Source organism: Salvelinus sp. IW2-2015, linkage group LG11 (assembly GCF_002910315.2).
Source record: "Salvelinus sp. IW2-2015 linkage group LG11, ASM291031v2, whole genome shotgun sequence".
In the NCBI taxonomy this organism is placed as follows: domain Eukaryota; kingdom Metazoa; phylum Chordata; class Actinopteri; order Salmoniformes; family Salmonidae; genus Salvelinus; species Salvelinus sp. IW2-2015.
The window spans coordinates 31,495,875-31,520,828 of NC_036851.1; the positions used below are offsets into that span (position 1 = coordinate 31,495,875).

At 40.5% G+C, this 24,954-nt stretch overlaps 1 protein-coding gene and 1 long non-coding RNA gene across 4 annotated transcripts in view; both read left to right on the forward strand.

Annotated features, from left to right (window-relative positions):
* Positions 1 to 6,866: 6,866 nt before the first annotated feature.
* LOC111970153 (uncharacterized) lies at positions 6,867 to 8,366 on the forward strand. The gene is made up of 4 exons (XR_002878079.2): positions 6,867 to 6,947; positions 7,130 to 7,210; positions 7,531 to 7,668; positions 8,072 to 8,366. It is a non-coding gene; the product is annotated as an uncharacterized lncRNA (long non-coding RNA).
* A 6,005-nt stretch (positions 8,367 to 14,371) lies between these two features.
* Positions 14,372 to 24,954, forward strand: part of LOC111970184 (LIM domain and actin-binding protein 1-like) — a 47,820-nt gene continuing 37,237 nt past the window's right edge. For 2 of the 3 annotated variants that reach the window (XM_023996763.3, XM_023996765.3), the window contains exons 1-3: positions 14,372 to 14,472; positions 14,636 to 14,709; positions 23,601 to 23,759. In XM_023996763.3, the coding sequence (XP_023852531.1) occupies positions 23,635 to 23,759 (125 nt within the window). In that variant the 5' untranslated portion in view covers positions 14,372 to 14,472; positions 14,636 to 14,709; positions 23,601 to 23,634. Of the gene's footprint in view, positions 14,473 to 14,635; positions 14,710 to 17,035; positions 17,189 to 23,600; positions 23,760 to 24,954 lie in introns of those variants that run through there. The other variant, XM_023996764.3, reaches the window with a different exon arrangement.

Here is a 24,954-nt window from a genome sequence, read left to right on the forward strand (position 1 = left end):
AACCTATTCTGAATGTCAAATCAACCAGAAGATGGCTCTGCCCGCGCCACTGTATCCGTAGGAGTGGCTTGACCCTTTTATGGGTCCCATGTTCCTTGTCATGGTGGACGTGCACTCCAAGTGGCTGGAGGCTCACATTATTTTTATTTAGTTTACCTTCATTTAACTAGGCAAGTCAGTTAAGAACAAATTCTTATTTACAATGATGGCCTACCCCGGCCAAACCCAGACGACGCTGGGCCAATTGTACGCCGCCCTATGGGACTCCCAATCACGTCCGAATGTGATGCAGCCTGGATTATGAGCAACATCACAGTGACAACAACCATCAAGGAGCTGCGCCAGGTGTTTGCAACCCGCAGTCTGTCTGACTCTCTAGTGTCAGACAATGTGACAACGTTCACCTACTAAAGTTTACCGAGATTTCCTTGAGAACATGATATGTGTACCTCTCGGGCTGCTGCGCTGCGATGTGGACGTGAATAACTAAAGATTACCGAGCAGCCACTACAAATAACACGAGGTGTTTTTGAATATAGGGTGTTATTTATATGTATAGCAAGATACATATGGTGTTTAGCAAGTAACGACAAGAGAATCGTTGAAATTGCACATGGTGTAATGAGGGAGGGGGGTGGTCAACCGTGCCCGTAATTGATTTAGGCTTATCCAAAATTATTAATTTGAGGTATCAGCTTGATTGTGGAGGTCTGCACACTGTGAAATKTATAGTAATTTAGACTAAGAATGCCTACCTCCTCATGCCTTTTGCACACATTGTATATAGATTCTCTTTTTTTCTACCATGTTATTGACTTGTTTATTGTTTACTCCATGTGTAACTCTGTGTTGTTGTCTGTTCACACTGCTATGCTTTATCTTGGCCAAGTCGCAGTTGCAAATGAGAACTTGTTCTCAACTAGCCTACCTGGTTAAATAAAGGTGAAATAAAAAATTAAATAAAAATTGAGATACCAGTCTGTCATTACCACAAGTGATGAGAATAGTTAATGCTAGAAATATAAGAAGAATATACTGTATGTCAATGTAAATGTACATTCTGCCAGTATCGGTGTGTGCTAAGTTGAGGGTTTTAAATTAAAGTGATAGAACCAACATGAAGCACTAAGGACTGTCATTAAAATGTGGGTTGGATAATTTATCATCAATAGTTCTAATAAAAGATTTGGGAAGGCGAGGCTTCTAGAGACAGAGCTATGCCCCTAAATTTTGAGGAGAGCCACTAGATTGTAGCTTGGGCTAACCTTGCCACAATCTCATTCTTATCAAGGTTGGTGTGAAACTGTTATAACACCTGTTCTCTCTCTTCCCTGTGAAAGTCAATATGCATGTGCCATAGACCAAATTCTGGAGATCTCTAGAGACGTAGAGAAAATTGGCAATGCTAAAAGAATTGTGTAAATTGGCTCTACAAACAGAGAGGCTCTTGACGATCTTTTGGCAGGTCAAGGGGACACTTGTGCAATCATGACTGATCTCGCCTAATACATTGCCACTGTTGCTAAGAATAATTCCCYGCAACCAGAGTGGACCGCTGGGCTGCAGCGTGTTTTTTCTTCTTAGTTTGTCTAAATTGTGTTATTTAATATGCTGTGTATGTGTGTGTATTTTTGATAAATTCTTTGGGAAATCTATAAACTTTAGTTCTCAAAAAATAGATTTGTCCCCGGACGTAAGGACCTCCCACCCGCGAATACTATGGTAATTTAGAATACAACTAGATTAAACTAGCTAGCTAGCTGTTGTTTACAAACGCACCGGAAGTTATTTGGGGTTCCAGAGTTCACTTCCGCTCCTCTTCAAAATGCCATTAAAAAGGTATTTATAAACTATGTGGTTCCAGCCCTGAATGCTGATTGGCTGACAGCCGTGGTATACAAGACCGTATACAAGACCGTATACCATGGGTATGACAAAACATTGCTCTAATTACTTTGGTAACCAGTTTATAAAAGCAATAAGGCACCTCAGGGTTTGTGGGGTATGGCCAATATACCACGGCTAATGGCTGTATCCATGGAGATTCGTTGTGTCTAAGAACAGCCCTTAGCCATATACCACACCCCCTCGTGCCTTATTGCTTAAATAAGCATAGTGCAGAGGAGACTGGTGGGAGGAGCTATAGGAGGACAGGCTCATTGTAATGGCTGGAATGGAATCAACGGAATGGTACCAAACACATCAAACACATGGAAACAACATGTTTGACTCCATTCTATTAACTTCATTCCAGCCATTACAATGAGCCTGTCTGCCTGTAGTTCCTCCCACCAGCCTACTCTGGCGCAATTATAATTACATGCACATGTCCATGATCAAAACCATTCCGTTTTTTTTCTCCCTCAAGTTGGCTTCTGAGGGAAAACTCTGGGGTTGGGTAGACCTACAGTACAGTCGTGGCCAAATATTTTGAGAATGACACAAATATTAATTTCCACAAAGTTTTCTGCCTCAGTGTCTTTAGATATTTTTGTCAGATGTTACTATGGAATACTGAAGTATAATTACAAGCATTTCATAAGTGTCAAAGGCTTTTATTGACAATTACATGAAGTTGATGCAGAGAGTCAAAATTTGCAGTGTTGACCCTTCTTTTTCAAGACCTCTGCAATCCGCCCTGGCATGCTGTCAATTAACTTCTTGTATAATCAATGCTTGGAGTTAGTCAGAATTTGTGGGTTTTGTTTGTCCACCCGCCTCTTGAGGATTGACCACAAGTTCTCAATGGGATTAAGGTCTGGGGAGTTTCCTGGCCATGGACCTGTCACGCCCTGGCCTTAGTTATCTTTGTTTTCTTTATTATTTTAGTTAGGTCAGGGTGTGACATGGGGGATGTTTGTGTGTTTTTGTCTAGTCGAGGGTGTTTGTAGTGTCTAGGGTGTTTTGGTAGAGTAATGGGGTTGTGTTCAGTGTAGGTGTCTAGGTATGTCTATGGTTGCCTGAGTGGTTCTCAATCAGAGACAGCTGTCTATCGTTGTCTCTGATTGGGAGCCATATTTAAGGCAGCCATAGGCATTAGACAGGTTGTGGGTAATTGTCTATGTCTAAACGTTAGTAGCTTGTGTCTGCACTTTCGTTTTGTAGCTTCACGGTCGTTTGTTGTTGTTTTTTGTTAGTTTGTAAAAGTGTTTCGTTTCGTGTTCATCTTCGTCAATAAAAAGGAAGATGTATTCGTATCACGCTGCGCCTTGGTCCTCTCTTCCACATAAAGACGATCGTGACAGGACCCAAAATATCGATGTTTTGTTCCCCGAGCCACTTAGTTATCACTTTTGCCTTATGGCAAGGTGCTCCATCATGCTGGAAAAGGCATTGTTCGTCACGAAACTGTTCCTGGATGGTTGGGAGAAGTTGCTCTCGGAGGATGTGTTGGTACCATTCTTAATTCATGGCTGTGTTCTTAAGGCAAAATTGTGAGTGAGCTCACTCCCTTGGCTGAGAAGCAACCCCACACATGAATGGTCTCAGGATGCTTTACTGTTGGCATGACACAGGACTGATGGTAGCGCTCACCTTGTCTTCTCCGGACAAGCTTTTTTCTGGATGCCCCAAACAATCGGAAAGGGGATTCATCAGAGAAAATGACTTTACCCCAGTCCTCAGCAGTCCAATCCCTGTACCTTTTGCAGAATATCCCAGTGCTGGTCCCTCGCCCTCGTTTTTCCTGGAGAGAAGTGGTGTCTTCGTTTGCTGCCCTTGACAACAGGCCATCCTCCAAAAGTCTTCACCTCACTGTGCTGCAGATGCACTTACACCTGCCTGCTGCCATTCCTGAGCAAGCTCTGTACTGGTGGTGCCCCGATCCCGCAGCTGAATCAACTTTAGGAGACGGTCCTGGCACTTGCTGGACTTTCTTGGGCGCCCTGAAGCCTTCTTCACAATAATTGAACCACTCTCCTTGAAGTTCTTGATGATCCGATAAATGGTTGATTTAGGTGCAATCTTACTGGCAGCAATATCCTTGCCTGTGAAGCCCTTTTTGTGCAAAGCAATGATGACAGCACGTGTTTCCTTGCAGGTAACCATGTTTGACAGAGAAGAACAATGATTCCAAGCACCACCCTCCTTTGAAGTTTCCAGTCTGTTATTCGAACTTAATCAGCAGTGAGAGTGATCTCCAGCCGTGTCCTCGTCAACACTCACACCTGTGTTAACGAGAGAATCACTGACATGATGTCAGCTGGTCCTTTTGTGGCAGGGTTGAAATGCAGTGGAAATGTGTTTTGGGATTCAGTTCATTTGCATGGCAAAGAGGGTCTTTGCAATTAATTGCAATTCATCTGATCACTCTTCATAACATTCTGGAGTATTTGCAAATTGCCATCATACAAACTGAGGCAGCAGACTTTGAAATTTATATTTGTGTCATTCTCAAAACTTTTGTCCACACTGTATATCAATCTGCGCCTCGTTATAATATGTGCCTCATGTCTGAGCATATGGATTTCTTTGCTTGACTACAGACAGAGAGAAAGGCATTGGACATTACAGGTTGTCTGCAACATTGCACCCCGACCACTTAGGTGCAAAAAGTGCCGATCGCCTTTAATGACAACGGAATAGTGTCTAACTTCAGAAATGCAAGTGCAACCAAAATACACAATTTTTAATCGAATGTATTATAGTCTCATTCTGCTGCTCAGAACAAACCATAGTCTACGTTCTGCTGCTCAGAACAAACCATAGTCTACGTTCTGCTGCTCAGAACAAAACCATAGTCTACGTTCTGCTGCTCAGAACAAACCATAGTCTACGTTCTGCTGCACAAATAAATAATAAAGCCAGTCCTGCTGGGTCAATGGTCATAGATAGATTTCTTTTAAAAATTCATTTTGCCTTATGAGCTTTATGCAAGTGCCTTATCCTATCATAACCCAAGATCTAGGGCTGTATTTTATGTTTTTGTTGACAAGAGTGTGTAAACAATGTAGGCTATGAAATATGTCAATACTTGAATCTATAGCTCTGTCTATGAAACTAAGTTTGGTTACATTTCCCCAGCCCTATCTTTCATTGTATTGTATTTCACTTTGTAAAATATCGTGCCCAAATTAAACTGCCTCGTACTCTATTCTAGCTCGTACAATATGCATATTATTATTACTATTGGATAGAAAACACTCAAGTTTCTAAAACCGTTTGAATTATATCTGTGAGTAAAACAGAACTCATTTTGCAGCAGACTTCCAGACAGGAAGTGAAAAAATCTGAAATCGAGGCTCTGTTCCAGGGCCTTCCTATTAATTTGCCTGAAATCTATGGATATACATGCACTTCATTACGCCTTCCACTAGATGTCAACAGGCAGTGGGAGGTGGAATGGGGTGTCTAGCTTGATCTGAGGCCGAACAAGAGCTTTAGGAATGACGTGACTGGAAATGTCATTGTTTTCGAAGGAGTGAGAAGGAACCCCAGATTGCCTTCTGAAAAGCTTTCGGTATACACAATAGATATCTCCGGCTCTGATTTTATTTGATAGATGTGATAAAAACATCAAAGTAGTTTTTTCAACCGAGTTTATCAGTTATTGAACGTTTATTGCGAGTTTTGGAATTTTTCTTTTCTTTGCGTCAAGTGAAGTTGGGCACGTTTGCGCCACATGGCTAGCTATGGTTGCTAATTCGACAGGCGAAGAGGACATTCTAAAACCAAACAACGATTTATTCGGACAAAGGACTCCTTGTACAAGATTCTGATGGAATCAGCAAAAGTAGGAACCATTATGATGTTATTTCGTATTTCTGTGGAAATGTTTAGTCCTATTATCCAGCGTTTTGGCGGGCGCTGTCTCGCTATTAACGTAAGCTGTATGTCGTACTAAAGTTATTTAAAAAAATCTAACACAGCGGTTGCATTAAAACTAGTGTATCTTTCATTTCTTGTCAACAGTATTATGATGAGTTCTTTGATTAGATTAGGTGACTGTCCAAAAATATCTCCGGAGAATTTTGTGCAGTTTGGCTACGTATTCACATTGTAAAAACCAGGATTTGTTAGCTCTAAAATGCACATTTTCGAACAAAAACATATATGGTATGTGTAACATGATGTTATAGGACTGTCATCTGATGAAGTTTGTCAAGGTTAGTGAATAATTTAATATCTTTTGCTGGTTTTTGCGATCGCTACCTTTTGCTGCTGATAAATGCGTTTGTGTGGTTGGCTATTGTGGTAAGCTAATATAATGTTATATTGTGTTTTCGCTGTAAAACACTTAAAAGATCTGAAATATTGGCTGGATTCACAAGATGTTTATCTTTCATTTGCTGTACACCATGTATTTTTCATAAATGTTTTATGATGAGTATTTAGGTATTTCACGTTGCTCTCTGTAATTATTCTAGCTGCTTTGGTGATATTTTTGATGTAGCTGCAATGTAAAACTATGATTTATACCTCAAATATGCAAGTTTTTTCGAACAAAACATAAATGTATGTGTTGTACATGTTATAAGACTGTCATCTGATGAAGTTGTTTCTTGGTTAGTGACTAATTATATCTCTATTTGGTCGGTTTTGTGATAGCTACCTATGCGGTAAAAAAATTGTGAAAATATGCGGTTGAGTCTTTTGCTATTGTGGTTAGCTAATAGAAATACATATTGTGTTTTCGCTGTAAAACATTTTAAAAATCGGAAATGATGGCTGGATTCACAAGATGTGTATCTTTCATTTGGTGTCTTGGACTTGTGATTTCATGATATTTATATGCTAGTATTTACTTGTGGTGCTATGCTAGGCTATGCTRGTCAGCTTTTTTACTGATGAGGATGCTCCCGGATCCGGGATGGTGACCAAGTAGAAGTTGTTTTAATGAAGCCACTGTTTTTTTTGTCTTTTCCCCTTCTAGATTCTCTTGCTCTCTCTGCTGGCCATGGCATATGCACTTATCTGCAGTGGACAGCACTGTCCACTCTGTCCGCTAGGTACATTTAATGTAACTTTTCATAGTAAAACAAATTGGATGGTGGGGGTTGAGATATATCGCTGCTAAGCTTTATTGGCCTACTAATGATGGTTTTATGTTTCAATCATCAGCTAACTATGTTCTTCACAGTCCCTCTCAGTGTTTATGGTTACTGATGATATCGAATGTCCTCTCATTTAGGGTGATTTGCCATCAGAAACTGCAGCCAGCTGGATGTGGGGTGGACAGGACGTACCTGTATTCTATGCAGTGACTGTTCATGTAAAACACACACAAAAAAATGTATTACATATTGTAATAAGATTATTATTTCGCTCATGTTTAACTTGATGGAGAAAATTCACTGGTATTCTGACTGGCATGCCCAGCAGATGTGACTTGAAGAAAATCTAAAATGGATATATCCGACATAGTAATGAAGAGTTGGATAATGCACATTAGTTGACATTTCATTAGTCCATTCATTCTTTGTTTGCTACAACTCAGGAGCTGATTCATACTAGTATGTCACTTTTTTATGTGCTTGCAGTCTGGTCAATCTGTTGTTGAGTGTTTCTATATGTCTGCTTGACCCATGGCAGGTGATGGCAAGATGACTGTTATTTCCTGCTCAACCTTCTCAGACACAGTGTGTGGCTGCAAGGATGGCTACAACATTTCCTCAATGGGTGATTGCCAGAAAAAAGTGCCTACAGTTGATTCAGTCAATATCGCATTGGGTAATTATGCAATTGTATTTGGAAATAATATATTTTGAAATGTCTTTCCTGTCTAAAGCCACGAGGAAATGGAAATGTAATCTACAGTTTAATATTGTACAAGACTTTACAGTTCTATTTTTGTKTTCAGTTGTCTGAAATTGCCATGGTTACTGAGTAAACGAGACCGGGTGTCAACGTGTGTAATCTGAGATTGTACATGCTATGACTAGAAAACAGCATGTAAAGTACACATTCCATTCTTGTCTCGACTCGTTCTGTATTTTGCAGAATGTTGGTTGGGTGCCCACGAATTGCATTCATTGCCCACATGTACAACAGAGAGACTTCAAGCGATGTCTGAAATCTGACCCATTATAGTGTTGATCAAAACATGACCAATATACGTATTTTTTCTTCTCAGATTCAACTCATTCTCCAGTGGAGTCTGGAGTCCATGATATTAATAGCAATGTAAGACTGCATGCCTCTTATCAAGTTTAGTTGCTAATTGTTCATGTTAAATTGTGACTTGAAATTTGGCTGTATGGCGTATTTGTGGGAAAGTGTGCCCCTTTTTGCCCAATGAGCTCATTTCTGGGATATAGGGAACACATTAGAATAATAAACACATTGTAAGGTACTATGCCCTTATTGAGACAGCTTACTAAGAGTCTGTTTCTTATGCATCCTGCTCTTTATTAACTATTTGTCACGATCTATCACAAGGATGACGCTGGAGAGACGAAGCAGGTACGGGGAGTAACATTTAATAAATAACGGACATGGAACGAGACATAAACAGCTTAGCAAACAGAAAAACAATCAATGCAGAAGCAGGGAACAGAGCTGGGGAACTGACACATATAGGGGAGGAAATKAACAGGTGATAAGAGAGTCCAGGTGAGTCCAATAACGCTGATGCGCGTGACAAGGAAAGGCAGGTGTACGTGATGGATGGCAGGAGTGAGTGATGCAAGGCATTCTGGCGCCCTCAAGCGCCAGGGGGAGGGAAAGAGCGGGAGCAGACGTGACACTATTAATACATAATTATTATGGTTAACAATGAGGTTATTAAAGATTGTCCAGTAATGCACACTTTCAACACCTTGTAGAGTCCATGCCATGACGGATTGAGCCTGTTCTGAGGGCGAAAGCGGGGGGTGTAAATCAATATTAGGAAGGTGTCCTTAATGTTTTGTATACTCAGTGTATACAATAACGTTTTTCCAAAAATATTTAGCTAACTCGCTATCTTTCTGTCTGCATGTCTTTCTGTAGTGTCATTGTGCCCCTTTAGGTCCTTGTTTTCATTATCTCCATCTTGTCCATGGCCTTGATTTGCTTGCGCCAAAAGATTTACAAAAAGGTAACGAGCTCGGTCAACCAGATTGAAAGTATACTTTATGTAGTGGGACTATTTTATCTTATCAGACAAGTAGTGCGGCACTTATAGGTGCTCAGGTGAGGCACCCCCAGTCCGGACCTCAACAGGCAACAATCTTTMAATTGAAGTTGAATCAGTGCACGGAATACCACAAATATGTTGTTTTATTTGGCACATCTCACTCAAAATAAATGAATTAAAAGCAATACTGCATGTTTCCTCTCTCASGAGTACACCAAAAGCTGCCACAGAGTGTGTGATGTCACATGAATGAGGCTGGAAGTTGGAGCCAGGATTCCGAGCAGCTTTGGAAAAAACAGAGGGAATGGTGCCCTCATAGGGAAATTAGTGTTGAGCGCAATACACAAGCAGGCTCTCTGAGGATCTGTAACCCAACATTACAGTAGTGAGCTGAAGCTGTCAGAAATGTGAATTAAGTTTTAAGTATTAGAATGTAAATACTTAGATTCAACAGTATTGATGGTTTTAAATTAAAACTAGGTAGGTGAGTGGTAGGTTACATAATTTTTTGAAAAAAWATATTGTATACTTGTATGACAATAGCTTAAGCATCAGATTTTTTTCACTGATTTTAGGTATTTGTCTATAAGATTTTGTATTGCAACTGTTATATTGTTCAAATTATAGGCCTATTTGAAAAAATAGTCTTTGTTATACTATATTGGCCTAATAGGGATAGCCTTCTCAGACAGAAGCTTAAGCATCAATTTTTACTGAAACCATGTACTTGTCTATATGACACTTTGTATTGCAAGAGTTCAAATGATAAACCTATAGGAATTGTAGTCATTGTTTTTCTATAGCCTACTGCATCATCAAACATGGGAGACAAATTTTTTAAACTTAAGTTATTATTTATAATCATTTAATATACTATTCATTTGTCTCTTTGGAGCCTGTTTGTTTATCTGTTTGTATGAAACTGTGCAATAAATAACTTTTAACTGCCAAGTGTTTTTGTTTTTATTATGTTCTTACCACTAGGTGGTGTAAGAAACTTGACATGATTCCTTTTACATAATAAATCAAATCGTATTTGTGACATGCCGCCAATATAAGGTGTAGTAGACATTACAGTGAAATGCTTACAAGCCTTAACCAACAATGCAGTTTTAAGAAAAATAAGTGTTAAGTAAAAAATAGAAAATCAAAGTAACAAATAAATAAAGAGCAGCAGTAAATAACAATAGCGAGGCTATAACAGGGGTACTGTACAGAGTCCATGTGCGGGGGCCACGGTTAGTCGAGGTAATATGTACATGTAGGAAGAGTTAAAGTGACTATGCATAGATAATAAATAGAGTAGCAGCAGCGTAAAAGGGGGGGGGGACAATGCAATAGTCTGGGTAGCCATTTGATTGATGTTCAGGGTCTTATGGCTTGGGGGTAGAAGCTGTTAAGAAGCCTTTTGGACCTAGACTTGGAGATAAAAATAACTCTTGATTGGGGGACAGATTTTGTCGAGCCCCGTGAGATGCACATACAGTTGTGGTGATATTACTTGCGACGTGGATAAAGACTTTATGGAAGGGTTCATCAACGATGGGATAACGTTATGCGTTCTATGGAAAATAATGAACGACGTGGAAGGTGTGTTTCACGACGCGCTAGCGAGTGGAACTAACCTCCACGGAGTTGCATTATTTTCAAGAGGACGCATAGAGCCCCGAGTTGATTATCCCTTTTATACCATGGCTATAATTTAACACATTTTCTGCTAGAAATGTGTTCAACAGCTACTGAAGTAGCTAGCAAGTTTAATAGATAGCTACAGTAGTTGCTTGGTAACCAAACAACAGATTTGCAGTTTTACTCGTTTAGATAACCCAACCCATCAGCTAGCTTGCTATTGTTGAATTCGATTTTCATAATGACATAATGTTTCAATTCGACTTGCTTTGCTTTCAAAGCATCTCAATAGCACATGTAATAATCAACTATAGACATTGAATTCTACCTTGCTGATATACCGTACGTTATTTAAGCAAAAAGGCACGAGGGGGTGTGGTATATTGGTCAATATACCACGGGCTAAGAGCTGTTTTTATGCACGACGCAACGCCAATACAAAAGTAACTGCAAAAGCCTACACTTGTCTCAAATACTACCATAAATACACAGAACCACCGCAGACCCATTGTAAATGAAAGGCCTATCTCTGTTAAAAAATAAATGTGTCCCAGTGCATGAGCAACATTCATAGCTCGCCCACTAGGGCGTGGCTTACGAAGCCCACTATGTTATATTAAGCAATAAGCCAGAGGAGATGTGGTATATGGCCAATATAACACGGCTAAGGGCTGTTATTATGCACGACACAATGAGGAGTGCCTGGACACAGCCCTTAGCCGTGGTATATTGACCATATTCACAAACCCCTGAGGAGCCTTATTGCTATTATAAACTGGTTACCAGCGTAATTTATAATAGCAATAAGGCATCTCGGGGTTTGTTGTATATGGCCAATATACCACAATTAAGGGCTGTATCCATCTCTGTGTTGAGTTGTGCGAAAGAACAGCTCTTAGCCGTGGATATTGGCCATATATCATGCCCCTCGTGCCTTATTGCTTAAATAACGCACGGTATATCAGCAAGGTAGACAGCATTCCACAGTTGTGTCAAGTTGTCTGGATGTCCTTTGGGTCGTGGACCATTCTTGATACACACGGGAAACTGTTGAGTGTGAAAAACCGAACAACGTTGCAGTTCTTGACACACTCAACCAGTGCGCCTGGCACCTACTCGAAATGGTCGGTGATCTGTTTGTTAACTTGGCTTAACGAAGACCTTAGAAAGGCAGGGTAGGATAGATATAGGTCTGTAGCAGTTTGGGTCTAGAGTGTCTCCCCCTTTGAAGAGGGGAATGACCGTGGCAGCTTTCCAATCTTTGGGGATCTCAGACTATACGAAAGAGAGGTTGGCTAGTAATAGGGGTTGAAAATTTTTTGGTGGATAATTTTAGGAAGAGAGGTTCCAGATTGTCTATCCAGGCTGATTTGTAGGGGTCCAGATTTTGCAGCTCTTTCAGAACATCRGCTATCTGGATTTGGGTGAAGGAGAAATGGGGGAGGCTTGGGCAAGTTGCTGTGGGGGATGCAGAGCTGTTAACCAGGGTAGGGGTAGCCATGTGGAAAGCTTGGCCAGCCGTAGAAAAATGCTTATTGAAATTCTCAATTATCGCGGATTTATCGGTAGTGACAGTGTTTCCTAGCCTCAGTGMAGTGGGCAGCTGGGAGGAGGTGCTCTTATTCTCCATGGACTTTACAGTGTCCCAGAACTTTTTGGAGTTTGTGCTACTGAGTAAATGGTCTGAATACCTAAGTAAATGTTATATTTCAGTTTTTTTTTATATACATTTGCAAAAATGTCTAAAAATCTGTTTTTGCTTTGTCATTATGGGGTATTGTTTGTAGATTGATGAGGGGAAAAAAACGATTTAATCCTTTTTAGAATAAAGATGTAACGTAACAAAATGTGGAAAAAGTCAAGGGTGCACTGTATGTGGTGAATGTGACAGTGTGTGTGTGGCATCAGTATGCATGTGTATGTAGTGAGTGTGTGGGTAGAGTCCAGTGTGTGTGCATAGTTGGTGCAACAATGGGCCAATGCAGGTTGTCCTGGTAGCCGTTTGATTAGCTATTTTGCAGTATTGTTTAGAAGTCTTATGATTTGGGGGTAGAAGCTGTTCAGGATCCTGTTGGTTCCAGACTTGGTGCATTACTACCGCTTGCCATGCGATAGCAGAAAGAACAGTCTGTGTCTTGGGTGGCTGGAGTTTTTGACAATTTTTTAGGCCTTCCTCTGACATTGTCTGGTATTGAGGATCTGAGGGACTATGCCAAATATTTTCAGCCTCCTGAGGGGGATGAGGCTTGTGTTTATATATTGCATAAATTAAGCCCAGTGGATCTTTATATTATGCCGAATCTGAACAATTATGTAACAATTGCATTGCAGTTGCATTTGGTTTTGTTGCCATTTAGGCCTAGTACTTAGCCTCTTTTGGTGTTAACCAAATGGACTTTAATTCCTTAGGTGCTGGTTACTAAAGATGTGTTAGCTCACAGGTGATGATAACCTTGTGGTCAACACAACTTGGTTAAATAGAACATGTCAATAAAATAAATGCTTATCAAGTGTCTAGCCCAGTCACATCTAAGCTTTGCTCTGTACCGTGTTGACATTCATCATCATTAAAGTATTACAAGTCAACTGTGATTCCACTGCCTATCATCTGTGCAAACCAGCACCCCAGAGTGAACCAGCACCTAATAAATGAGTCCCATTAGCTCTCCCCAACAGACTGGGTAGGGCATAGGCCTATCTTTGATGTCAAGATATATCAACCTTTAGTAAACTATTAGTCACACTTCACAATTTCAGTTTGCATATTCACAATGGCTGTCTTTAGTGTAATTTACATTGCATACAAATGACATGTTAAAGGCCTACAAAGTCTGACTCAAATTGTGTCTCTACACACATTGAACAAGGGTTAATAACAATAATGTGAATTTAATGTCAAACCAGGTAGCTAGTATACAACGCCCCCCCCAGGCAGAACATKTTATATTGTGAACTGTCTGGGACTCGTTTGCCTTCTTGCTACTCAAATATATTTTTATTATTAAGTCAAATTCAAAATTAACTGCAATAGTCTATGCATGTCTCAAACACATTAGCATTGTAAAATGCAGTGGTGGAAATAGTACCCAATTGTCATACTTGAGTAAAAGTAATATAAAATTACTCAAGTAAAAGTCACCCAGTAAAATACTACTTGACTAAAAGTCTAAAAGTATTTGGTTTTAAATATTCTTAAGTATCCAAAGTAAATGTAATTGCTAAAATATACTTAACTATCAAAAGTAAAAGTATGAATCATTTCAAATTCCATATATTAAGCAAACCAGATGGCAGATTATTTTGTATTTAGGGATAGCCAGGGGGCACACTCCAACACTCAGTCATAATTTACAAAATAAGCATGTGTTTTTAGTGAGTCTGCCACAGGATGACCAGGGATGTTCTCTTGATAAGTGCATAAATTGAACCAATTTCCTGTCCTAAGCATTCAAAATGTAAGGAGTACTTTTGGGTGTCATGGAAAATGTATAGAGTAAAAAGTACATAGTTTTTAGGAATGTAGTGAAGTAAAAGTAAAGTTGTCAAAAATATAAATAGTAAAGTACAGACACCCCCCCCTAAATACTTTAGTATTTTTCACCACTGTTAAAATGTGAGGCCTATCTCCATATTAAAAATAAAATGTGTCCCAATGTATGAACAACATGCCTGGGGCGTGGTTTACAGAGCGCACTTTGCAATAATGCGCTCGTGAGGTCGCGAGTAATATCGCGACGACAGTACATTACATACTTTGAGGAGCGCACGAGAACAAAAGACTAATCATTGTGAGTGTAATTAGCCAAAGCCACTTACACTGGCTATATGAAACGTATTGGTTTAGCAGCAAGACATTTAAACAAATCATGTTAATTATGTTCGTTTAAAAATRTAGTTAAAATCTCAGACACTAACGTTAGCAGACGACAACCAACGCCTCTCTTTCTACAGTGCACCAGTGGGACTTTCGGGGGAGCTGTGCTAGGCAACAGCAGAAACGTAAGGCCGAAGGAAAGTTTCTAGAGGTTTGTTATGAGCTTGTGTTGATATATCCAGTTATTATAATRAAATGTGCATTTTACTTTTTAATAAAAGTAGTCTAAATGTGTGTTAAGCTATGCTAGTTTAGGCAGTGGTGTGCACATGGTGAATTTGCTGTAGCCAATGGTAAAATGCCTGCCAATTTCACAGGTGTTGCCAATTTTGCACCATTATTACTTGTGGAGGTTGCAGGGAGGTGATGGGTGTTGGCCAACCCATTTGAGGGTATTCCCTATGTGGAGGACTGAAGACACAATGCATTATAGTTGGATACAGTAAGMTTGTGGCTACTTGATTATTCTGGTAATAATGCATATTGGACCACTCCTTCCTGCTAATGCCACTTTTGCAAGTACATGACCAGATGTTTTAATAGGCTATACTCTATTGAGTCTATACAAAAGTTTAAGTGTTTTCAAAACTCAAAGGGGTGCAGTGTCAAAATGAGTCCSACTACCCACACGTTGTGTAGATCCAGCTATATTCCTCAAACCCAAATGAAGGGGAAAGATAGACACCATCTAATGGAATTATTGTAGATGGTGCCTGGGGGGGTTGAGGAATATAGTTAGATCTGTACAGCAGATGGCATGCGAGACATGGACTCATCTAGACCACTTAAGTTTTCAAAACATTTAAAAAAACAGATTTTGGAGTGAACTGTTAGTTTAATATTCAGCACAGCCATTTTGTTGACTTGGACTTCTCAGAGTAGGTTACCTGTTGGCCTGACAGCCAGGCTATATTCTATTCAAACCCCTGCTGAGTATTACAAGCTGAGTATTCATTGGCTGTCCCTGGAGAATTGAGGAGTCTACTTTGGTATTCACCTCAGTGCCAGCAGTCAGCCAGCACACAATGCCGACTGTCCATCTTTGTACCTTGATCGCACCATGTGGCCATTTGAATGCATCTCTATGCTCATTTAATGGCACTATTTATACAGTTCTCTCTGTCTTCTTGGAAGTGGTACAGCTGAGTCTTAGAAAACGCTGCCAGACCATGTCGCCTTTCATCCTTCTCTCTCTGCAAATAGACAGGGTAGACCACAGAGGAGGCAGCCAGGTGGTAATGTCCCAGTGACGATGACTCAGTGGAATGCATTGATGATGTTAACCATCATTTCGGCTCATTTGTTTCATGTGATCCCTTTTCTCATTGTTGACAGATAAACATTGACAAACTAGGGGAGTTTCCTGTATAAATTGAAGAGAAAATAGGCTACACACATCTCACTGGTTCAGGGGATGGGCAGAATTTTATTTATTTATATATATATATATTTGTTTTTGTTTTTTTTTGTTTTGAGAAATGAGTAATGTCCTCAACTCTGACATGCTCGTGAAGTCTGTTTATTAATAGAGACACAGAMATTTACATTATGATTCTGTTGTCCATTTCTGACTCACAAATGTATAGTGTAGTTATAGCTTTACAGTGTAGCCTTTGGTTTTGCATTTAGTGTTATAGTGTACGTTGTATATTATTCATGTAAGTTCATTGTTTATACATTCTGTCTGTATATTCTGTGTAACGTCTGTTTGTATATTATGATTATTGTGGCAGATCCATTTTACCAGGTCAAATTCCTGTTAAATTCAAATGTACTTGGTGAATTAAGGTTATTCTGAATATACATTGCTACAATAAGTCATAGAGAAACTGATCTATTGAAATGTTTGTGTATTGTTTTTTTTTGTTGTTGACATTTACATAAAAAAAAATACTTTTCAGACAAAGCGCGTGCACACCTCCAGGTGTGAGGCAATGGTCGGTAGTGGTTAGAATGTGTGGAGTGTATTGAGAGCCAGGGTTTTCTCTCCCTGCTACAGCACCACGAAGGCCCCTGGGGATGTCTCGGTGTCTCCAGGTCCCCTTTCAAACAACGTAGAGAAACCTGAGCTTCTGGTTCTGTTCGTTTCTCCTCTCCTCTCCCCTCTGTCCCKCTCTCTCTCCTCCTTTCTCTTCAACTCTCTCCTCCAGCTTTCCTTCTGTCCTTTGTTGTAACTACCACCTCCCCTTCTTTACTACCCTCATGAAGGGGGATCAAGTTATGACATAGAATCACACAATTTAGATCAGTTTTGAGTTTTTCACCAGGATGTTATAATGCTTTTAACTGTAGAGCRGGGAGTTGTATAGGCTATTTCCTAGAAATTCTGCTGAAGACACACAGACAATGTACCTGGCAGGAGAAATGCAATTCAAGGTCATTGGTGCAGGGAATCACATGACCTGCTTCCTCCGCTCTCATGATACTTTTCTCCGCACTCCGCCCCTTAAACTCTTACACATTAGAGACATTGCACACACAGTGTCAGGTATCGCAAGGTTTCACCAGTGGAGTATGACACATCTGAAGTTCTGAAATTACATGCTGAACTGAAACTGAAGTGCTTTGAAATAATAGATGAGACAATTTTACATCGAAGATACCAGAAAATCTAGACTCTATTAAAAAAGGTGAGTTTCATGTCTGCAGGTGTGTCACAGTTAATTTCTCCCCAAAACGTTTGAGTTAAGTTACCACTCCCTTTGTGCCATTGTTTGTAACTGTGTGTGTGTCTGTTTTATATCGATCGCATATCTCAAATAATAATTCTCTGTTCTCACATTCTATTGACCGTAACTCCCACTGTTAGTGTAGTAAGGCTAGTCCAACAGTATCCATGTCATGGATGTGAAATTTTTTTTCTACCGTAGGTAGGCTATTGTCTAAACACACAGGGTTAAAACAAGGTTGGTGGCTTTGTGACACCTGATCAGTACCTTAAGCTGAGAGGTGCCAAGTCAGCCATGAAGGAGAGACCTGTGTTTCAGAGTCCAGGTATTTTTCTGCCATTGAAATCCTTTTTTTGGGGTAGCCTAAGTCTAATCTCTCACTCTCACATACACAGTGCCTTCGGAAAGTATTCAGACCCCTTGACTTTTTCCACATTTTGTTACGTTACAGCCTTATTCTAAAATATATATTTTTTAAACACCCAATACCCATTATTGACTAAGTGAAAATGGGATGTTAGAAATGTTTGCAAATGTGTTAAATAAAAAACAAATACCTTATTTACATAAGTATTCAGACATTAAGTTGAGCTCATTCTAAAAACCTGTTTTTGCCTTGTCATTATKGGGTATTGTGTGTTTGGCTGGGTGGCCAGCTCTATGAAGAGTCTTGGTGGTTCCAAACTTCTTCCATTTAAGAATGATGGAGGCCACTGTGTTCTTGGGGACCTTCAATGCTGAGGACATTGTTTTTGGTACCCTTCCCCAGATCTGTGCCTCGACACAATCCTGTCTCGGACCTCTTATTGACAGTTCCGGCGACCTCATGGCTTGGTTTTTGCTCTGACATGCACTGTCAACTGTAGGACCTTGATATAGACAGTTGAGTGCCTTTCCAAATCATGTCCAATTGATTGAATTTAGCACAGGTGTGTATATTGAGAAACATTTATTTAATCMATTTTAGAATAAAGCTGTAATGTAACAAAATATGGAAAAAGTCAAGGGGTCTGAATATTTTCCGAATGTACTGTATGTAGAAAAAAATAATAGACCTATATATTTGAACAAACAATCACCTAAATAAAAGCTAGACAGTAGGAGAATAAAACATTCCAAAACAATACATTCAGCAGTATTGGTTTTGGTACTAAACTCAGAAAATACAGAAACGTCCTCTCACTGTCAAATACGTTTATTTTCAGCAAACTTAATGTGTAAATATTGGTATGAACGTAAGATTAAAAAACTGAGACATAAACTGAACAAGTTCCACAGACATGTGACTAACAGAAATGGAATAATGTGTYTCTGAACAAAGGGGGGGGTCAAAATCAAAAGTAACAGTCAGTATCTGGTGTGGCCACCAGCTGCATTAAGTACTGCAGTGCATCTCCTCCTCATGGACTGCACCAGATTTGCCAGTTCTTGCTGTGAGATGTTACCCCACTCTTCCACCCATGCACCTGCAAGTTTCCGGACAATTCTGGGGGGAATGGCCCTAGCCCTCAACCTCCGATCCAACAGGTCCCAGACGTGCTCAATGGGATTGAGATCCGGGCTCTTCGTTGGCTATGGCAGACACTGACATTCCTGTCTTGCAGGAAATCATGCACAGAACGAGCCGTGTGGCTGGTGGCATTGTCATGCTGGAGGGTCATGTGAGGATGAGCCTGCAGGAAGGGTACCACATGAGGGAGGAGGATGTCTTCCCTGTAAGGCACAGCGTTGATTGCCTGTAATGACAACGAGCTCAGTCCGATGATGCTGTGATACACCGCCCCAGACCATGACGGAGCATCCACCTCCAAAATCGATCCCGCTCCAGAGTACAGGCCTYGGTGTAACGCTCATTCCTTCGACGATAAACGCGAATCCGACCATCACCCCTGGTGAGACAAAAGCGCGACTCGTCAGTGAAGAGCACTTTTTGCCAGTCCTGTCTGGTCCAGCGACGGTGGGTTTGTGCCCATAGGCGACGTTGTTGCCGGTGATGTCCTGTCTCCCTGTAGCGCTGTCTTAGGTGTCTCACAGTATGGACATTGCAATTTATTGCCCTGGCCACATCTGCAGTCCTCATGCCCTCCTTGCAGCATGCCTAAGGCACGTTCACGCAGATGAGCAGGGACCCTGGGCATCTTTCTTTTGGTGTTTTTCAGAGTCAGTAGAACGGCCTCTTTAGTGTCCTAAGTTTTCATAACTGTGACCTTAATTGCCTACCGTCTGTAAGCTGTTAGTGTCTTAATGACCATTCCACAGGTGCATGTTCATTAATTGTTTATGGTTCATTGAACAAGCATGGGAAAGTGTTTACGAATTATGTTTATTAATTMTTTTTGAAAGACAGGGTCCTGAAAAAGGGATGTTTCTTTTTTTGTTGAGTTTATATTTGAGCAAAAGAAAATGCATGGAATTGCAGGAAATGTTCTTTAAAACTGCAACATTTTCTCTCGACTCCTTGCTCCGGCCAAGCGCCACGCCACGCCCATGGGCATTAGTTTTTTCTCTAAAATGAGTCTGGACTTGAGTAGCCAGAACACACGTGGTTAAAGCGGAGGTTTGAAAATTTGTCATGGCTTTGATACTCTGATATGATCCAATCGTGTACGACTTTGTACAACGGCCCTTGTCACGACAAACGACTTCAATGATGTCAGTCTGACTAAAGTATAAAGGGAATGACAGAGTAGCGGAAGAATTTAGTGTGAATTCCTTTGAAACTGCTACATTTTTCTCTCAGCTGCATGGCAAAATATGTAGAATTGCTGAAAATTGGGTTTAAAACATCAAGTTCATCTCTCATTCTGCCACGCCCACCACCTAAGCCCYTTTTTGATCCAGGAAAAACCCCTGGTCTCTGACTCACCTGCTAGTTTATCTACAATGATTTTGTGTTTAATGATTCTTTGTTCAGTTTGTTTTGGAGCCAGACTTTAACTAGTTTTTACACCTCATGGTACTTTGTTTAATTACATACAGTGACATTATCTGCAAATCAGTTTGCATAGAGTAACAGACTAGTTTGTCTCAGGTGTTACCTGTCTAGTATGGTTGGTATGACGTAAAAGAACACTTTAAATTAGGCTATATCCTCTGCCCTAGATCTGCCAGTTGGTGCAGTCAATGTTATCCTGACATTGTGTTTTTTTAACATGGCTGTTATTATTGTCCCTGGAATTTACTTAGCTGCAAAGTAAAAAATAAAATAAAATAAAAAATGTATTAAATGTAAAGTTTTTTAAATCTTCATGTTTTTAAAATATATATATATATTTTTTTTACATATTCCCTATATGTATTCAGGGAAGGTGGGGCATAGCAACTTATAAACCACTGTCTCTGCATTGAGCTGTTCAGGACTGATTGTACCTTCATGTCACTCAAGGCGCTGATGATGAAATGGCTATATTGCGCAATAGACTGATCCTGTGTTGTTCCATATCTGGGTTTGTTGTGGATACAGCGTTTTCTAGGGAAAACGCGATGCAATGAGATGAAAGTGACGGTTCAAAGGCCTATGTGCTTCAACTCACATTTTGCATTTTAGTCATTTAGCAGACGCTCTTATCCAGAGCGACTTACATGAATTAGTGCATTCGTCTTATGATAGCTCGGTGAGACAACATATTACAATCGTAGCAAGTACATTTTCCCTCAACAAAGGAGTTAACAGCAAGATCAGTGCTAGTTGGAAAGTGCATATTTGTATTTTTTGGGTTGGGGGGTACAGAAGCTTGACATAGAGGCCTTGTTGACTGAAATACGATAACAATTGCTCAGGAAAAGGCGCATCCACAGGATCTGTCAATGTCACTTAAGGGTTCAAAAGTTATTTCGGACATCCTGTCCCCAGTTTACAGTCAAAATCAACTATGGTGAAGTAAAGTGTAGCCTATAGATTTAATTTTACTACCAGATATCGATAGACTAGCTCACCATGCATGCAGATACTTTGTTCAGATATGGTGAGAGGGTAGATCTGGTGTTGTAGGGACAGACTGACTAAACTGCTGTCGCAGCTTGTTGAAAGAACACAAATGCCATGTGAGAAGGAAGCCTTATCTCTGTTAGGATACCTGTTCCTCTATGTATCACAATCACCATAACCCCTACTGCTGCTGCTACAGCTATGCTGCTAGCTACACTGTCACTGCTTCTGTTAGCTTACATGAAGATGACTACTTTGTTGTCCAATGTAGCCTAGATGAATGTCCAATGGCAATTTGTCTTCTGCTTTATCCCAACCCCTCAGGACATACAATATGCACTGGTTTGGGCTGAGGGCAGCAACAGTGCTGTGCTCCTGGAGCAGTTATAGGGGGGTTAAGCGACTTGCTCAAGGTCACAACGGCAGGAGATGGCTTAGCTTGCACATATAATTGATATAAGTACAATGGAAATTTAATAGAAAAGCATCCCCCTAAAGGCTTCAGTGATGAAACGCATAATAAATGTTTTATTTTCAACTTCCATTCTCCAGGAGTGGCTGAATATTTCCTGCTACTCTAGTTCTTCAAGCCTTGCATCTTGGTTTCTACTGTGAGTTAGTTTTTTACTCCGCTTAGCTTGGAGGCAGCTTGGAGGAAAGGCTGAGGACGTTTTCGGAGGAATTCCATTGGAATGTCCCCTGCCTGTCTGGCTTCCTGAGCTGTCCTGATGCACATGAATATGTTGCGTTGCCTCTGAGACACACAGCACTAGTCCTTTTCCCACTGTACATGTACAGTACCTCAAGGTTTCACAGGGCTTCAACCAATATCCACTTAAGCTAAGGTTTAAGTGTTCGCGTTTTCTCATGAAATATGACAGAGATGCAAGGCCAAGTTTAAAACTATCCCTGTGGCCATGTTAAATACTGTCTTTATGAGAAGTTAATGTGATGTCGCTCTCTTTGAACTTGGCTGCCATCTCAGTGGCTTAGATGATTCCTTTCCTGGATCCCATAGTTTGTGGACAGGAAGTGTTGGAGATTCTTTTGGATTTGGTCATGGTCACTGTCTAGTAGTGCTGGTTGTTTGCATGTGTATGTTTATGCGTGTGCTGTGTCAATACAAAGACAGCTGCTCTGGTAACGTTCAGTTCAAAGTCCTCTGTGTCTTTGTCGGGTAACAATAACGTAATACCTGCAAAGCACACCTTTTAATGAAAGGGGCAGATGAAAGGGCATTGTCCATACACTCTTATGGCTGCATTAGAGTTAGCCTATTGACATTTAATTKATCTACAAACAACTGTACAAATACACATCATGCAGTGTACCAAAGGTGGTTCCATTTATAACGTGTGTCATGTGCTTTTGACGTTTCTACCTTCCAGACAAATTATTATTTTACTGGCTTACCAGCTGCGTTATCAGACTGCTTTTTAATGTGTACGTGTCTGTCGGGAGCACAGCAACTATAGTAACTAACTATTGCCTGTGTGTGTATGTCCTATATGTTATACTCTGGCCTTCTATAATTGTTGCTTATAAAGATCAGGCAGAGATAAGTGGCAGTCGGCGTGCTGATTTATCTCCTCAGAACCTCCTGTCTGTCTCAGCCAGATGATGATGATGATATGCTCTGATTCACACAATGACAGCATCGTTGCTGATGTCTATTGTGTACCAGTCCCGCAGTCAAGTAGCGCATGCAGTGTCTGAACTTGCTCGCTTGATCATGATGGCAGAGTTAGTTTCTTCTTGCTCCTGTAATCATGCAACAATACTGTGTGTGGGTTTTTTTCTGGATCAAARAGGGGCTTAGGTGTTGGGTGCAGTAGGGGGTGTGGCAAGGGGTGCGATTGGCATGGCTGAATTTTAGAGGCCCCTGTCATGGTGGTGTAGAGCAGTTTTTGCATTTCTAAGCCAATTTCCTGCAATTCTAGCCTACTACATATAAATTGCATGAAAAACTTTGTGCCCAAGTTATAGGCTACCTGGTATGGTCATGTCCTCAGGAAAARCTCCTGGCCCTATACATGACACCCAACACAAAAATACAGAACTTTATGCAAGTTTGTTAACCATACACAAGTTGATATGAAAGTTCTTAACATATGTTTTTCCAATACCCTTCAATTAAAGTGTCTGCCTGTATTGTCTATGTGAATTAATAAGCAGTGAGGTAATGGTGCACACCATGGACAAACGGCTGGGTGATGTCACAGTAAAATGTTTGCTCACCGCAGAATGGTGTCATCCAACAGCATCAGTGTGGGTTGTTGAACCCAGGCTCTCCTGGCTGTCTGTATGATACTACACTGTATTAGTGAATTCCTATAAGATGGGTATTGGAGTATTTTTTTATATATATTTTTTTACATATTAAATGTAAATCTGAAATTGTATAAATGCTTATTCTATCATTAACTACTAGTGTGTGTGTTACAGCCATTGGCCCTGAGAGTGCTGCGAAGAGGCAGAGATGGAAGGTGGAAGTTCGTTCAGCCGAAGGTCGTGGGCGTCGCAGTCTTTACGCGTCACTGCCAGGGAGCTCTCATTGGTCAGCACACGAGGCAAGACCAACGCCATCGCAGAGCGTTTCTCCAAGTGAGTGACACAACTCTCTACTAAAGACATTTCTGTCTGAATGAACAGTAGAAACTTATCTTGCAAATGCATTTTACCAAACTCACATCTATCTGTAGGGATTACGGAATCCTCAATCTCAAATTAAATGTTATTTGTCACATGCGGCAAATACAACAGGTGTAGCCCTTACAGTGAAATGCGTACTTACAAGCCCTTAACCAACAATGCAGTTTTTGTTGGGTGATTGTGGAGGCCAGGTCATCTGATGCAGCACTCCATCACTCTCCTTCTTGGTCAAATAGCCCTTACACAGCCTGGAGGTGTGTTTTGGGTCATTGTCCTGTTGAAAAACAAATTATAGTCCCACTAAAGCAAACCATATGGGATGGTGTATCACTGCTGAATGCTGTGGTAGTCATGCTGGTTAAGTGTGCCTTGAATTCTAAATAAATCACAGACAGTGTTACCAGCAAAGCACCATCACACCTCCTCCTCCATGCTTCACAGTGGGAACCACACATGCGGCGATCATCCGTTCACCTACTCTGCRTCTCACAAAGACACTGCGGTTGGAACCAAAAATCTCAAATTTGGATTAATCAGACCAAAGGATAGATTTCCACTTCCACCGGTCTAATGTCCATTGCTCGTGTTTCTTGGCCCGAGCAAGTCTCTTCTTATTGGTGTCCTTTTAGTAGTGGTTTCTTTGCAGCAATTCGACCATGAAGGCCTGATTTACAGTCTCCCCAGAACAGTTGATGTTGAGATGTATCTGTTACTTGAACTCTGAAGCATTTATTTGTGCTGCAATCTGAGGCTGGTAACTCTACTGAATTTATCCTCTGCTGCAGAGGTTACTCTGGTTCTTCCTGACCTGTGGTGGTCCTCATGAGAGCCAGTTTCATAATAGCGCTTGATGGTTTTTGCGACTGCACTTGAAGAAACTTTTCAGATTGACTGACCTTCATGTCTTAAAGTACTGATGGATTGTCGTTTCTCTTTGCTTATTTGAGCTGTTCTTGCCATAATATTGACTTGAGCTGTATTCGAATACCAATACTAACATACTGTATACTACATATTTAATGAGTATATACTATTAGTTTATTTTAGTATACTGTAAATGAATGGGATCCTTTCAGTTGAGCGTACTAGCTCTTCGCCTGTCTACCTGAAGTTGTTGATGTGCAACCTATTGCTAGCTAGTTAGCAT